The sequence below is a fragment of the Pocillopora verrucosa genome, chromosome 6 (assembly GCF_036669915.1).
Source record: "Pocillopora verrucosa isolate sample1 chromosome 6, ASM3666991v2, whole genome shotgun sequence".
NCBI lineage: Eukaryota > Metazoa > Cnidaria > Anthozoa > Scleractinia > Pocilloporidae > Pocillopora > Pocillopora verrucosa.
Window position 1 is genome coordinate 23,699,509 of NC_089317.1, and position 17,151 is coordinate 23,716,659.

The 17,151-nt window shown below is 37.2% G+C and overlaps 1 protein-coding gene and 1 pseudogene across 1 annotated transcript; both read left to right on the top strand.

Annotated features, from left to right (window-relative positions):
• The first annotated feature begins 632 nt into the window (after positions 1-632).
• LOC136282058 (uncharacterized) lies at positions 633-8,610 on the top strand. Its single transcript, XM_066169242.1, has 4 exons — positions 633-965; positions 4,001-4,555; positions 5,753-6,016; positions 6,778-8,610. Exons 1-4 carry the CDS (start codon positions 818-820, stop codon positions 7,584-7,586), a joined length of 1,776 nt encoding a protein of 591 aa, XP_066025339.1. The 5' UTR covers positions 633-817; the 3' UTR covers positions 7,587-8,610.
• Positions 8,611-13,036: 4,426 nt separating this feature from the next.
• LOC136281964 (uncharacterized) overlaps positions 13,037-17,151 on the top strand; it is a 4,627-nt pseudogene continuing 512 nt past the window's right edge.

Here is a 17,151-nt window from a genome sequence, read left to right on the forward strand (position 1 = left end):
ACAAGTCTTTGGCAATAACCAACATTCAAAACGACTAAAATGTGAACACAATCGAAACACGACCTTCAGTGATTACAAATTTACGACACAAGCTAGTACACCCATGCACAATTTTTAGCTCTCACCAATTTATAACGCTTGCTATCAGCAGTTTACAACACAAGCGAAGATAAATCAAACAGAGGGGCTCACAAAGGGTTTACAACACAGATCTACAAACCAAAAAAATAAAAAGACAGTTTTTGGCAACATCTCAAGTTTAAAACAATAGGCAGCAAGCTTAACACTGATAAAGAGTATTTGGCGCTCACCAAGCGCTTTATAACACGAGCTAATGAAGTAGATACATACACTTGGTTCATCACTGTTCAATACATTTCGATGAAGTCACAAATTGAACCTTAAAAAGATTGATGAGCAAAATCACAGAATAGTGAAGAGTTTACCTCTGTACTAAATATGTAAAGCCTTAGTGCCGCTGACCGGCTCAGCAAAGAACCATTGGATTTTGAAAGTTGGCCTTTTATGTGTTTCCAGTCTGTTGAATGATATTTTTGCATGATATAGGTCAATCAAGAATAGTGTCAGGTTTCTCCGGAAATATTACGCAGTTGAATTTTGTCCTTCCAATTTCAGCGAATTGCGCTAGGTTTTATCAACGACTACATTCAAAAAGCTAAGATGTCTCAGTCCAAAAAAGCGAATTCATCTTTTCAACTGTGATAACACATACAAGCTAGAGCCTGTTGAAAAATTGCTGGAGAAATTTGGTATCCATTTTGAGCGTGTTGAGAAGCACTGTTTCAGACTTCCTAAAATGTCTGAAATGGTAGACATAATTCCCACCCTAGAGATGGATATGGCCTTTTTCGTGGTTCATGCACATGAATGTGTACTCTCGATAAACGAGGACGGCGCGGGATTTGGCTACGCCAAAATATACCGGGCTTTACTAAAAGCAACGGGTAAGGAGCTGAAACATTTTCAGTTTTTTTATCATTATTTGTCATTATTAAATGTGTTTGTCACAAACACATTTAATTTTGCTTAATAATGCATTGTTCAGCAGGCAGCGATTTCTTTGACAAAAGCAATGGCAAGTTTATCAAATTTACTGCGGAACTGTTGTACATTTTCCCTAACAAAGGCCCATTAGACATATGAGTCGAAAGCGAAAGTAAATTAGCGTAGATGTACATCGAGGTTGGAAGTTCTCGGCACTTGCTCCGGAAATTGGTAAACTGCGACTAGTTGTTTCATGCGTCGTCGAGAATCTGTTACGAGCGAGAAAATCGAAACCCGGCTTCGAATTCTTGGTACAGAAATGCAATTTCACTTTGTTTAAGATACCTACGCTGAGAAAAAAATGCACTCGAATGCCTCTTGACAATAACTTGGAACAGAATCTTACCAATAACTATGCTCTATTCTCATTTGGTTTCCTCTTTGATGCATGACATTGATAATCACCGTGCCCCGTCTAATATTTCTATGCTCTTTATCCACTCCGAGCAGGTTCATCACCATTTCACAAGATTCTCAGCAACGGCTAATCTGTACGTTAAAGCGTCTAGAACTAACCAACTTTTATTTTCTTTTGCTAGAATAGGTGTAAGATTGTGGAATAGCATCCCAAAAGAACTTCGTATTAAAAACAGAACCCCGTTTAAGCGTGAACTTAAAAATCGCCTGTTAAAACTTTTGGAAAATGAGGAGATGAATGTTGATATACGCTGCTCAGAAATTTGTAAATATCTCTTGATAAAGTAACTCTTCGTTTAAGTCTTGTTTCAATTGTATTATATATCTTGATAACTTTGCAATTGATTATTTAATTATTCAACGGACTTAATTTTATTTTATTTTATTTAACAATTGTATTTTTATTAATGATTATCTTTGTTTAATTGTATCGGTATGTGATCCTTAGCAGAGACAGCACTTGTTTTAGAAGGGTGGCCCGCCTAGAATAGCTTGCTAATTGCGGGTCACCTAGGACTGTGATAATATTGTATTGCTAACAAATAAAATTGAATTGAATTGAATTGAGGGTACACAATGGTTTAATGAAGGCAACAGATAATCGGCTTGAGACTGGGTTGTTTGTGTCTTTTTATTCAGTTGTGAACCCGTTTTTATTTGCTGCCGAGCAAGGAAAGGAAAAATCTCTTCCCTTTTTGATTAATTTGGCAACTAAGAAAAGTAATCGACTGTATAAAACTAACGCGAAGTGATTCTGTGAATAAAGCGGCGGACGATTTAAGCGGAAGCGACTAAAACCGTTTACGGTAATGTATTTTCCTTATTTTGTTGGCGATCAAAATTTTAGGCGATGTAAGGTAATGTGCTTGCATTTACTTTCCTTTCCTAAGCTGAAGGCGGAAGCAAACTTCCGGCGAATGCTTATGATAAGACAGATTAGACAAAAGGAACTGTTTCCAAGAATCTTGGGTCAATTTGAATTCGTTTTTTGAGGTTAAACCCAATTTGCGTGTGCGTGTGTGTTGGCTTGAATACTTGGTTTAACGTCGATTGTTCAGACCACTAAGATATAAGATTTCCATGACTCATTGCTTGTCATTTAATTTTGAAGATTGTTCGTATTTGCTCTGAAAAGTAATAAATAACGCATAGAGTCCAGAAATACTGTAATTTATTTACATATTCATTTGCATGCCACTCGTTCAAGTTGGGTGTAAGTAAATCAATTGCATGCAGCTGTAAGTGAAACCCTCAGGGACCTTCGGGATTGTATGAGTTAAAGAATGAAAGCAAATTTATATTTAAAAGCCATTTTGCTTCAATGAATAACGGATAAGGGAAAATCTAATTAATTCCTCACAATGATGAATGCTCAACAAATCTGAGGCGCCTCTCTTCGGATACTGATTTTGAGCAGCCAAGGCATATTTCCACTGAGAATTTTTAAGTTTTGATAAAACAGTTTACCACTGAAACCGAATTGGAAAGGTGAACATTTGTCAGCTGTCAGCCGTTATCCATACCATTGAAATGGGTTCAAAACGCTTTTTTTAAAGCAAATGAAATTAATTTGAATAATCGTTCGAATTATGAAAGGAAATTTTGTGGGTAACAAGAAATGGACCTCCGATTACCATAAATGAACCAAGAAACATAATGTTATTTCGATGACATGTTAAGAGAGGATGTCAGCATTCATCGAACAAATTTGAAATATTTTGGAAAGTCGCCCAAAATTCGTTTTCACTCCTACTTTCATATTTTGTAGCCCAATATGTTCGAATAATTGTGGTGTAGTTTTTTGTGAAAATATATTTTAGTTTTCGAGAAATAGTTTTTTTCGTTCGATCGCTCAAATATGCAAGTTTTAACAGTGAATATTACCCGAGTTGTGTGACCTCATGTAACGAATATACTAGACATCCGGTATTTCTGTCGACATAATCCTTTGTTTTATCATCTAAACTTAATCCCCTGTCATTTCTTTGTTAGAAACGAGATACTTTGTTTTACTTCCACGAGCACAAACAAAATGTACAGAAATAGTAACCAAATGAGATTCCGAAGACGTCTCAAGGGCCTTCGTTAATCAAATAGTCTATGTCAGGTCTCTTTCGTGCAATACGGATTATACATGTATCAATATTAATGTTAATGCGTGGGATCAGGTTGCCCTGTGTATTCGAGCCCGAGGCTCATGAATAAGACGTATGAAAGTAAGCAAAATACGATTGAAAAAACAGAAACAAAAAAAATATAAAAAAATATAAAAAACTAAACGTACAAAAATAATTGCTACAATTAAAAATATCGGCAGGGCGGTAACACCAGGTGCTCAGTCAAAGGGGCGCATTGTTTCATATTTTTCATCTGGTCATTAGGAAGGAATTTGATTAAGTGTGTCTGACATGGGAGATACAAACACACTGGCCAACAACAAAACATTGGAAATTGCATATCGTGTGGAAATATGTACTGTTACGCCTTAAATTTACATTTCAATCTGCTTTATTATCAGGTGGAGATGTCATCATCGTTTTTGGGGGAGATAACAAATACAAGGGCGAAGACGAAGAGGAACGTGCGGTTATTTCACGTTGGGCGAAAAGGAAAGTTTTCTCACAGTTTGGCGAAGAGTATCTTGATGGCAGAAAGAGCTTTATCTTCTCTTGGAACAAACAACATCGAGCGGTTCACGAACAAGCTCTGCTGCATCACTTTGACCCAAACAAGAAAGGACAGAAGTTCGAATATCAGACGGATCAGCGAAAGGAACAACCAGAGGCAGCAACACCACCGCCATCAAGATTGAAGGAGGTGATACCTCCGTTTCGTAGATGTTTTTCCTTGTCAGGCGAACAACAATATGAATCAGAGCCGCCACTTAAACCAGAAAGTTCCCTGCGTCACTATGAAGCTGTAACTGGTGCAAGGGAGATCAAAGAATGGAAGACTCTTGATAGTAGAGCCGAGGGCAGCAATATTTCGAGGAAGAAGGCAAGCACAACAACCGCTACTAATCAAGGAGCCGGGTCTGAGGAAATTTTTCGTCCACGTACCGGAGAAACTATTGGTTAGAATAAAATCTTAAAAACAGATTTACAGGAAAATATTTAGGCACCTTACCCACTTATGCGTCGATCAATCGGAAGCTTCAACATCCAGGAAGCCCCCTGTGGATTTAAACTTTTGAAGATTGGTATGTTAAAATTCTTGTTCCGGGCCCAAAATTATTTCCAAATGCCCTCCCCAAGTGGCGGAATTGATGGTGAATTTTTTTTTGTAAAAGGCGGGATCAGCGACCATCCCAGCCAAAAATGTTCAAATTCCCCACCCCGGATAAGGATGACGGTCAAATTACCGCGGGTTGCCCAGTGGATAATGTTGAAGCTCCGAATTAATCTGCGCACTACCTGAAAGGTGATAAAGCCGACGAAAGCACAATTTCTCGGTAACTCTTGTCTTTTTGCCCACTTGAAGTCTCCAAAGTATATAGATTTGAGAAGGTAGTAGGAAGTGGACTGCTAAACTACTACCTGTACTGGGGGCATGGCCAAATGGTACCTTTTTAAGTGCTGAGGTCAATTGCTCATGTGCTTTCAACTCTTAGGTCCGTGTCGAAAACTCAATGAAAATTGTCAGCGAGCATAATTTTGGTCACTGTCGACCCATGAATGTTATTAGCGTTTTGTTTCAGTCTACTCTCGATTACAATTTCTGGTTTGCAGAGTTTTTCTCTTGGGAGTTAATTTGCCGCTGTGTCGGCTTCTCATTCATTGATAGAAGGAAGTCTGTTGAACTTGGTTCCAACGCACTGACCGCCATTATTTGGCGACCATGCACACACAAATAAAGGAGAATCATGCTCCAAAAATCACCTTATTTTATATTTACCATCAACAGTAACCTAACTTTAGACATTTGTCTTCAACTGAGCTTAGAGTTGATTATGGACGCTTGCCATTTTTTAACCTTGCCCAGCAACCTGGCCGACCACCTTTCTCGGTTCTAAGTTTCAATTCTCTTCTCATCATCTCATGGAGATCCGTTTGATTAATCGAGGGCCACACGAAAATAAATTATTAACCTAAAAATGTGTTTCTTTTTGTGGTGGTTTTCCGTTTGTGGCTAGGTAACTTTGTCAATTTCAAAATGGCGGCGGTTCATGTTCAAGTTTTAAGCACATTTAGCTAAGCTAGGTTACTCAATCTGCATACTTCTTCTTCAAGATAATCTTTAAGTGTACGACTTCCCATGTTTCACTCTTTAGAATTGTCGATTCTTGGCTGCAATCTGTCACGTGAGTCTGAGGATGATGCGAAAAAAGTTTTTGCAAACATTCTTCCCAGCCTTCACTTGTCAAAGGATACTTTTGTTGGCAACCTTCCAATCACCAAAGTTGAAGAATATTTGAAGGATTTTCACTTCAAACTCTCTGTGTTGGTGGTGGACGGTTATACCGTGAGGGATGGTTGTGACGATGAAAGTTCAAAGGAATTACAGCGACTTGTAAGACTTGCAGTGGATAAAGTCGGTAAGTCTTCACATTGAACTGATAAGTTAATCTCACAAAAATCCTTCATACCAAGTTTTTTTCTCATTACCTTATTTTTTATCCCCTGAATTATTTCGTTGTCGATAATTTAGTTCCTTTTCGATGCATTTAATCAAAAAGACTCACTTCGTCTGACAAAAAGACAATACCGCTGAATGTTTGAGTTGATAAATCCTTTTCTAGGAGAGCGGGTAAGGGAGGTCTAGGAAAGGGATGATCATCCCACTGTAATTTTATGTAGTTTAAAAAAGTGCATATTGATTACATCAGACCGTGAGCAGCTCCTCCTCTTTTGTAGTGAGATCATTTTTTCGTAAATGTAGATAACCTTTATGTAATTACTTAACTGCTATAAGCACAGGCATAGTAACAGATATTTAAGGTAGCTCTAAGCCCCCTCCAGACTATAGAACCTGAATCGGCCATGGTTCTTCGAAACACGACTAACACTAATGCTTTGCATTGTTAGCTGTTTATAGACTTTCTGTTACTATGTAGTTTTAAACTGACATAGTGACAGAAAGGGTGCCGGTGTATTCGAACAGCTCAGCTCAATTCTTGAAACAAAATCTATATGATTGGAATTGAATAACGACTAAATAGGTGTGAAGAAATGGACAAAGCAGTCTTAACTTGAGATTTTACTTGAGTAGAATGGAGTGCTTTTGATCCTCTTAACTAAGTAAATATCATACCGTATCGAGCGACTTGCTTAGCTTTCCCCTTTTTTCTTTTCACAGTTGAAAAAGTCATTATCTTGGTTTGCAATGGGCAATCAACAACAGATACATACAATGAGTTTATTGGGCAAATCAATAAACTAGAGAAAACGTTTGTTGCAACAGTAAACAATGGAATAGTGGCCGTAGATCTAGATACTTTGTACAATGTTTTGAATCTTCCGATGACACGTTCTACGCCAAATGCACAGTCTATCTCTCAAGAACAGGATGTAAACGCTTACTCGTTGTCCACATATTCATGCAACGTAAGCGGAAACTATCCTCAAAGGATTTCCTCAGAAAGGAAAAGCATTGATGAGATGAGTGCTCAAAATAGTCAGCAGCTGGTCCTGTGGACACAGTCCTCAGAAAGACCCCCTCCTGTTGTTGTCCTAAGAAGTTTCGTTCGTCACGGAGAGATATCTTATCGGGAAGAGGACCTTCAAATAGGGGACCCTGAATTTCAAGTTCCTGGTGACATCCAAAAGTGGCTGTTTCACAGTTTCTGGAACAAACCTCCAGTTGGAGTAAGAGTCATTAAGCTCAGTAATGGGTCAACTGAGTGTTATGTTGATCACAATTTGAAACAATTTACGTTGGATGAGGAAATACAGCTTGATACTGGAAAAAAGCTTTTATTAAAAACTCGTGTTCGCAAAGGAGAGGTATCGTTTGAAGACAACGATGTAAAGTATAAATATAGAAATAACTGTATCCCTGAATACATTATCGATGATCTACAAATGAAGAAGGCTGATGGTGACTTGTACATCAGTTTACATGACTCAGACAAATTTGAAGCTATTATAAAAGGAAGTGGAAAATAGAGCAAGCTGCTAATGCTGCTGCTAATGCTGCTGCTAATGCTGCTGCTAATGCTGCTGCTAATGCTGCTGCTAATGCTGCTGCTAATGCTGCTGCAAAGGCTATCAAACAAACAAAGGAAAAAACACTAAAAGCAACAAAAGAAGCATTTGGGTTTCGTTCTTTGGGACGTAGTTCAGAGGACTGAGAAAAATGTCAAATGACTGCCTCTGAATGTGTAACAGCCAGTCCACTGTCAATGTCCGCAAGAAATGATTGTAGCTATCAGCAAAAATCTGATTTCATCTATAAATGTATGTGTAATATTTCATATATATGTTTATGTGTTTACAGTTGTTCACAGAGTTTGCGTGATTCCACTTGTAATATCCGAATTCAAGGAACAGAAGATTTGTGATTTCTATCTACTATAGACTGTCCAAGAAACGGTTGCACCTTTTTTTGCAGATCAAGTTTCATTAAAGTTATATTAGAATAGTTTTATAATTACTCTTTGATTAAATAAATATAGGTTCGTAAATTCGTCCGAGTGGATACATTTTGGACAGTGATAAGGGTGAGTTTATGAAACTGACCAACTCCTAGTATCTTAGTAATCATTTTAGCAAAGTACGGATGAATTGGAAATAAGCTTTGGAGGAATCATTTTTTACCGACAAGAAATCGCATAATCTTCAACAGACATTAAACTGGGCCATCAAAATCAGTTTTCGGGAATACTATGGCATAAATTACAACGAATCCAGGATGTACTAACGGTATTTCCAAAAGATTCATATGAAATGATGAAAGTCGATTGCGTTACATCCGATCCAAGACAACGGAGTATTGGAGTAAATATATGTATGACGATTATCACTGTGGCTGTCAACGACGACAAGCTGTAAATGAACGCGTGCACAATTCTGCTTAAAATCTCGGCCTTTATATATTTCAGTGAAGTCTAGTCCTGATAGCTATGTTTTGAAATTGAATGGGTTAACAAAATGTTGCTGCGTTAGTTTTATTCAATAAACATGTCGTGCGGCCTCCAGTGAGCACGCGATGGCAAATATGTATGTGTTTTCTGTTGTTGTCACGCACGGCTATGATGGTGTCAGGGAATTTAGACGAGAGCGACTGATACTGGTTGAAGGTGGAAAATTAACTTCAGATCTGTATAATCTTTTTCAGCTTTGGTCTAAAGTTAGTTGTGGTGTACTTCCTTCCTTTCATCATTTTTCCCTTTTCCTAACTCAGTTTGCAATGGCATAACCCGTTTCCCCTGATCCTATTAGATAACAAGAACTAAGCTCATCTCAAGATCAGAAGAAGATGACGAGACCAGCATACTGAGGAAGCTTTGTGAATGGATGACAACGATCAGTATGACTTTCAGTGACGAGAAGCTGCAAATGAATGCGCACAGATTTTTTTTTTTGCCTAAAGCCTCGGCCTTTATTTCTGTGAGGTTTAATCCCGATAGCTCTGTATTCAAATCAACAGCGTCAATAAAATTGTCCTTTTGCAGGAAAATTTAAAGGGAGGTAATTATGACATTCAAAACATATCCTCTTCGTTTTCGTTTATTTCACTCCGACATAAAGCAGGGTAACTTGACTGCATTCATCTTGAGTTCGATTAGACACAAGCCAAAGAAATACGCAAATGACGCTTGTTCATGCAATAATTTTCAGCCTCTTGCGTTATTGTATGAGCTTCACGTACAGTTGGCGATTGAAAGAGGGCATAGAAGGGTCATTTCTAAAATTAATGGCAATTAATAATTATTCCTCGTTTAAAAACAGAATCTGGAGGGAAGCTGTATGTTGACTTGTACGTCATTTTGGATGTCGCAGGACGGTTTGATCCGTCAATGGCAGAGTTTTTTTGCACAGAAATAGGAGTCCTTTAACCGTTTAAGTTAAAAGAGGCTTTTTTTTAGCAACATATAGGTTAAAGGAACTGATAAAATTTACTTTAGTGTATAAGGAAACTGGCTGATAATGAAGGACGAGAACTAAATTGATGTCTTCCTTTTGACTCTTAAACTCCAGAAATAGTTCTTTTCGGTTGCGATGCTCATCCAAGTTGATGTGATGTCGAACGTCTCGATGCAAGCGAAAAGCGAACTGTTCACAATCTTAAAATCCATTTCTTCCAAAGGTTTGAATGTGACAAAAATATCATGGTTTAGACCGTTCAGAGAGTATATTCGCTCATGAACTCATGTTGTGTTGTAATTTTGTTTGATGAGAGATAGCGATAAAGGCTCGGTTTTATTTAGATGAAGAAAAAAACATTATAGAAAAGGAAAACGGAAGAGAGAGACCATGAAAATGAATAAAAAGCTCTACTGGTGGACAGCTTGATTATAGACCATTTATAGAATAAGGATGGCATCTCGGCGGGTTTTTTGAGTTATTTTTTTAATGAAAAAAATAACTCTATGTTAGCATGTAGAGCGGTATGTTGCTCGCACCAATCAGATCACACATTTTGGGCATTAGAATATCTTTCTCTTACTTAATTCATTTATTTGAAATATATGTTTGGCTAGGTCTATTGAAGATAACACAGAGTTTTAGTTTGCTTTTCTTAGTTAAATTACGTGGAATCATATTTTGAGGCAGCCAACTGTAGACGAATCATTTTTATTTTCTCTCTGTTAGGAAAAACGGCAGTAAGTCAACTCTTTCGCAAACGTTATTTGGTCTCGTTACGCAACGCACTCTCTTTCATATGGGGAAGAGAGGGCGTTGTGTGGCAAGACTGGACAATGGCTGCGAAGGAGACTACAGTAGGCGTAGCAATGATGCATTTCTTTTTTACTGAGAAGTATTTAGACAGTAAAGACAATAGACTACAAAGAACTTGTGAGAGTTCAGATAAATGAGCCTTTTTTTCTTTCCTTAAGGTGAAGTAACACAATATTTTCATTCTTTTTAAAGTTATGCTCTTTTTCTGTTCCAAAATGAAAACAATAGGTTCACAAAGTGTCCTACCGCAACACATCCAGTTAAAAATTAATTCTTGTATGATACGCATGCCTGTGTTTGTACTTAATGTTTTTCTGCTTGCGGTGTGCTTTCCAACAGAACAGAGTACAGTCAAGGCTTCTCTATTTGTCAACCAGTCTTGATAATTTAATAAATTTGAAACAAATTTTCGTTTGTTTGTGCGCAGGGAACTTCGCTGGCAAGGCAATCCTCAATGGTACAGTGTGAAAATATCACAATGCAAGGAGTTATGTCCTCAGAAATCCTTGCTGGGCATCACCACATGATCTCAGAGAACTTTTACTCTTTGCAAGATTAAGTTCATTGAATAGTAGACTATCATAATGTTTATCATATGTTCTTAAATTATTGAGATTTTCAAGATCAGATTGCTAGTCATAAGGGGTGTATTTTATTTCATGCTGAAAAATGTTGAGATCCGGCCTCATTTTTACAACCCTTCAAGCAGCCTTATTGTGTAGCTCCAATCAACCTTTCATGAAAGTTTTCAATCAAAGGTAGATTGTGACATCAACGTTTGCCACCATATGATAACAAAGACAAATCACATATATGTTATGCTAAATTAACTCTGTACTTAAGATATCAAATCTGTTGCAATCAATAAAGAAAATATATGGACTTTGCGTATCATGTCAAAAAAATACATGGTTGGTGCCAACTTTTTTGACCTAATCATCATGCTGAATAGAAAACCTGAATTGTGTTACTCAACTATTTTTGCACATTGATAACATAACAACAACCCAAAACAAAGATACAATAGACTGATATTTCCTAAAGAGTGTTTTGAGCCAACATCGAAGCTTTTTCCTTTCATCTGTACAGCATATGTGGACACATGCAGAGTATGGCAGGCCTGCAAGATGAGGTCTAACTAATAGCACAAACACCCGGTAAACATGAGCAGCATAATACACAATTTCTAATGCATAATATCTAGTGATGTTGAGTGGCTTTGTATTTAACATATTTTTATCTACTGTTTCAAGGAAAGAAAAACAAATTTCAAAGTGATAACATCAAGAAGTAAAGAGCACCTCAAGTAGAGAGATTTAATGCTGCACAGAACTTAAACATTTCCTTAACCCTTTACACCCAGCTGGTTACATCATACTCTTCTCCATACTCTTCCCCATGCATTTCCTATTAAGGTGCTGATGATGATAACTAATTATTTTCTTAATAATCAAGACCTTTCATCCATGATCATTTGCTTTATCCGTGTGACCTAAATTTTTGATTAAGGAATGATATTGTAGGGGGTTATTAGATACTAATTCCTTCTTAGGGGTTACAGGGTAAGGCAAATCCTGTATAAAACTTTCCCAAAATATCAGGGCAGTTAATAGAAATGTAAATGGGAAGGCTGAAATAAAATGTAAGGTGAGCCTCTGCTCAATGTGTTTTTTTTTTAATCTTACTTTGTGTTGTGGTAAAAGAAAAGACAATGACAGAGTGATTACCACAGTTACAACTACCGGATGTAAATTGAGGAACACTCTGTTTGATATGCCCTATGAGAACAAATTCATCTCTCCTCATATAATTTTGAAGGAGTATGTAGAGTAAGTCAGTTTTGACAAGGTTGGGAAAGTAGAATAAATGACTGAAAGTACAACATGAGCAGATAAGGCAGTCATAAAGAAATGGTAAATACTTGTGATATTGTGGATGAAAAAGCTAAGAAACATCAAAAAAGACATCATACAACAACAAGCCTTCTACGAAATATGTACACACCACCAAAGGTTTATTCATTCACACATTATTTATTCATTTATTTATCCACACACGTATTTTATGTTAGCATACCTCAAAGAATAATGTTAATTTCAATCCATTGGCTTTATTTTTTAAGGATGTCATTTTTTTTCTATAAAATAGAAATTGATTGTTGATGTTTTAAAATCAATGTATATTTTCCAATGAGAGGCAAACAACCAGCCAACAACAGGAAAATGGAGATATACAGGAAGTCACACATGCAACACCAGCCAAGTAAATAATAAACAAGTCTTTGGCAGTACAAAACAACCAAAATATGACACACAACACTTGCTCTCAGCAGTTTGCAACAGAAGCGAATATAAATTAAACAAAGGGGCTCATAAAAATAAAGGGTTTACGACACAGATCTACAAGCCAAAAAAGTAAACAGAGAGTTTTAAAACAATAGGCAGCAAGTGTGACACTGATCAAGAGTATTTAGCGCTCACCAAGCGCTTTATAACATAAGCCAATGAAATAGATACATACACTTGGTTCACCACTGCTCAATACAGTTCGATGAAGTAACAAATTGAACCTTAAAGGGATGGATGAGCAAAATCACAGAATAGTGAAGAGTTTATCTCTGCACTAAATATGCACAGCCTTAGTACCGCTGACCGGCTTAGCAAGGAACCTTCGGACTTTGAATGCCTTTTAATGCCTTTGAATATCTTTGAATGCGTTTGACATTGGCGTTATGTGGTTCCAGTGTGTTGCGTGATGTTTTTGTATGATAAAAGTCAGTCAAGGATGATGTCAGGTTTCCTCCCATTTCAGCGAATTGCGCCAGATTTTATCAACAACTACATTCTAAAAAGCTAAGATGTCTCAGTACAAAAAGCGAATTCATCTTTTCAACTGTGATAACACATACAAGCTAGAGCCTGTTGAAAAATTGCTGGAGAAATGTGGCATCCATGTTGAGCGTATTGAGAAGCACTATTTCAGACTTCCTAAAATGTCTGAAATGGTCAACAGAATTCCCTCCCTAGAGATGGATATGGTCTTTTTCGTAGTTCATGCACATGAATGTGTACTCTCGATAAACAAGGACGGCGCGGGAATTGGCTACGCCAAAATATACCGGGCTTTACTACAAGCAACGGGTAAGGAGCTGAAACCTTTTCAGTTTTTTTATCATTATTTATCAGTATTAAATGTGTTTGTCTCAAACACGTTTAATTTTGCTTAATAATGCGTTGTTCAGCAGGCAGCGATTTCTTTGACAAAAGCAGTGGCACACTGATCGAATTTACTACGGAACTGTTGTACATTTTCCCTAACAAAGGCCCATTAGACATATGAGTCGAAAGCGAAAGTAAATTAGCATAGAAGTTAATCCAGGTTGGCAGTTCTCGGCGCTTGCTCCGGAAATTGGTAACTAAAAAAAAAAAGGACATATTGGGCTGCAAAATATGAAAGTAGGATTGTAAGCAAATTTTGGATGACTTGTTGCTGTTTGTCTGATGCATATTGACATTAGCTCTTAAATTATATTTGCTCTTTGTTAGAAACGCGATACTTTGTTTCCTTTCCACGAGCAGAAATAAAATGTACAGAAATAGTAACCAAATGAGATTCCGAAGACTTGTCAAGGGCCTTTGAATAAACTTTTCGTTAATCAAATAGTATATGTTAGATCTCTTTCGTGCAATACGGATTATACATCTATCGGTGAATTAAATATTAATTAATGTTTATGCGTGGGATCAGGTTGCCCTGTGAAAAAACACAAACAAAAAAAATTATAAATAACTGATATAAAAAAATAAACGAACAAAAATCATTGCTACAATTAAAAATATCGGTTGGGCGGTAACACCAGGTGCTCAGTCAAAGGGGCGCATTGTTTCATATTTTACATCTGGTCATTAGAAAGGAATTTGATTAAGTGTGTCTGTCATGGGAGATACAAATACACTGGCCAACAACAAAACATTGGAAATTGCATATCGTGTGGAAATATGTACTGTTACGCCTTTTTACATTTCAATCTGCTATATTATCAGGTGGAGATGTCATCATCGTTTTTGGGGGAGATAACAAATACAAGGGCGAAGACGAAGAGGAACGTGCGGTTATTTCACGTTGGGCGAAAAGGAAAGTCATCTCACAGTTTGGCGAAGAGTATCTTGATGGCAGAAAGAGCTTTATCTTCTCTTGGAACAAACAACATCGAGCGGTTCACGAACAAGCTCTGCTGCATCACTTTGACCCAAACAAGAAAGGACAGAAGTTTAAATATCGGCCACCTACTCCAAACCTCACCAAACATCTCACTAAGAAATGCAAACTCACTGCCTGCCTTCAAACGTGGCCTGTCTAAATTTAATTTTGAATTTTAATTTACCTTACTAGTATTACTCTTAGTTAATACTTTGTGATTAGTATTTTTAATTAGTTCTTAGATTTAGTTTTAGTTATTTGTTTTTTATTTGTAATTTATCTTTGTATTAGTATTTAATTTAAGAGGACCCTCCTGTAAACCACTTTTGTGACGCTGGCATCCTCATTAAAGATTATAGTAACTAACCAACAATCAAACTCAGAACCTCAATTGCAGGAAACATCTACAGAATTAGAAAATCCATTCACATCCAAGAGTTACTCACAGAACGATAAAGACCCCTCTTTACTAACGGCTGATAAAGAAGAAAATCCGCCTGATCTACACCCTAGTGGCGTCAGTAGTGCCGCGGGCGGCAGCAGAGACTTGGCGGAGATGGAAGAACCGGATATCAACGCTGACTCGTCTTCCAATTATCTACATAACATTACTGAAGATCACTTACAAACTAAATATTCAGAATTAAAAAGCTGTCATGGGGAGAGTACCCAAAGTACCCCACAGCCTGTGTTGGCGACACAACTCCCTGGAAACCCTTCTCCCGTTGTTGTGCTGAGAAGTATCGCTCGTAATGGGAAGATATCTAATCAATTAGGTAACCTTCAAGTTTGGGACCCTGAATTTAAAATTCCAGAAGACATTTAAGAAAGGTTGATTACAAAACACCGTCATACCCATGATATTGGAATAAGAATTATTAGGAATAGTGATGGCACACTTGAGTGTCATGATCATCAAGATTTTAAAAGGTTTTTCCTGGATGACGATGTAGAGCTTGCTAAAGATGAGTTTCTCGTATTGAAAACTCGTATCCGCCACGGAAAGGTGTCTTTTAACGACGTTGATGTACAGTTTAAGTTTGGAAATGTTCATATTCCTCAAGAAATTGTCTATGGTTTCACAGAAAAAGTTAGTGCTGACCTGTACATCATTTCAGGAACTGAAAGGAAATTTCGAGGTAAAAGAGGAAAGTGCTTCTAAGAGAGTAACAGAATTTATGAATAGAAAGTTGAATTTTTTTTCCTCTCGTTCCCTATATAACTTTTAGCACTGGAGAAAATGTATTTTCTGTTTGTAAGTCAGAGCGAGTAGGAGTTTCTGTGGCACGAAATACTTTTTTCGTACCCATATACCTTATCATGTGAACAATCCATAGAGGAAATATAAAAAAAATTATAACTCGTTTTTTCCTCGTCCAAAGGTGCTCATATTTTGTCTAAAGTTGTTCAGTAGGCTGGTGAAGAGTTAACGAGTGATGACTGACAAAGACGGTTTCTCGCCAGCGGTGTTCAGGTCAAACTCAGAGCAAAAATCTCCCGTTACTGAATGTTTCGTTCATTGCGTTTGTTTCTTTTTTTCCTTGGCAAAATCCATCTTAACAATGGGTAACTGTGTTTGTTTCTGTAGCCATAACTTATTATTCTTTCGCACTAAGTGTAGAAAATGTTTCACTGTCGTCGTAGTCAGTGCTCTGGAGTTTCGTTGCTGTAGAGAAATTCCTTAAGCAAACGAAAAGCTACCTTTTGAGGGCAGCATCAAAACAATCAGCTTTATCACGAGGCACGATGATTTTCGCCGAGCAGTTATTTAACAGTTATACCGTGCAAGTTGCCTCTTTCCTTAGTTGTTGCAAAGGCAGAGGCTATCGTCGTCGAGCCGGGCAACGGAAAACGAGTGAGTTTATAGTCATGTGGTTCAAGTTTAACTCAAATAAGGATTTTAATGGAGAAAGACTTGTTTAGTATGCGGTAATGTTTGTTGCGAATGCATCTCTTTATCAACCACAGTAAGTTGAAACCTTGATACACAAAGGTATACAGAGCTTTGCCGGAGGCATGCAGCTAACCTTTTGTCTCTTTCAAGTTTAATTGAAAGGTCGATAGTATATCTGTGTTGATCTGCATTGTATTTAAGTAAAGGCATCGAACGTTTGAAACCTACACGTTTTATGTTTCTAATAGAGCGAGCAGACGATTAAAGCGGAATCTACATCAACTGTTTCCGAGAATCTGTTATTTTTTTTATTCCTGACGACAAAAAAAAATTTTTGGCGACCCTTTTAATGATTTTAGTTCTTTAAGTGACGACCTTAAGAAAAGTTGCGCTTGGAGCCCTGATCAAGATTCCTGTATTGCTGAAGCACAATTCATTTTTTCCGCCCTTCAATTGAGGCAGACGTAAATTTCACGAATGCTTTTGAAACGAAAAATGAGACTGAATGAAATTTAGAACTAATTTTTATTCGTTTAATGGGGTTAGGTTCAATTCATACGGTTCTATGGTTCTATCATTAGGTAAATTGGGATAGAGAAGTAAAATTTAGCGGTGCTTTTTAATGAGTGAACTGTTTAAGATTGACCGCTAAATTGGTGCATATGCATCATGCATACTGATACAGAAAGCTAATTCATAAAAATTTGGTTGGGTTATTGCCTCTCGCTGAATTTG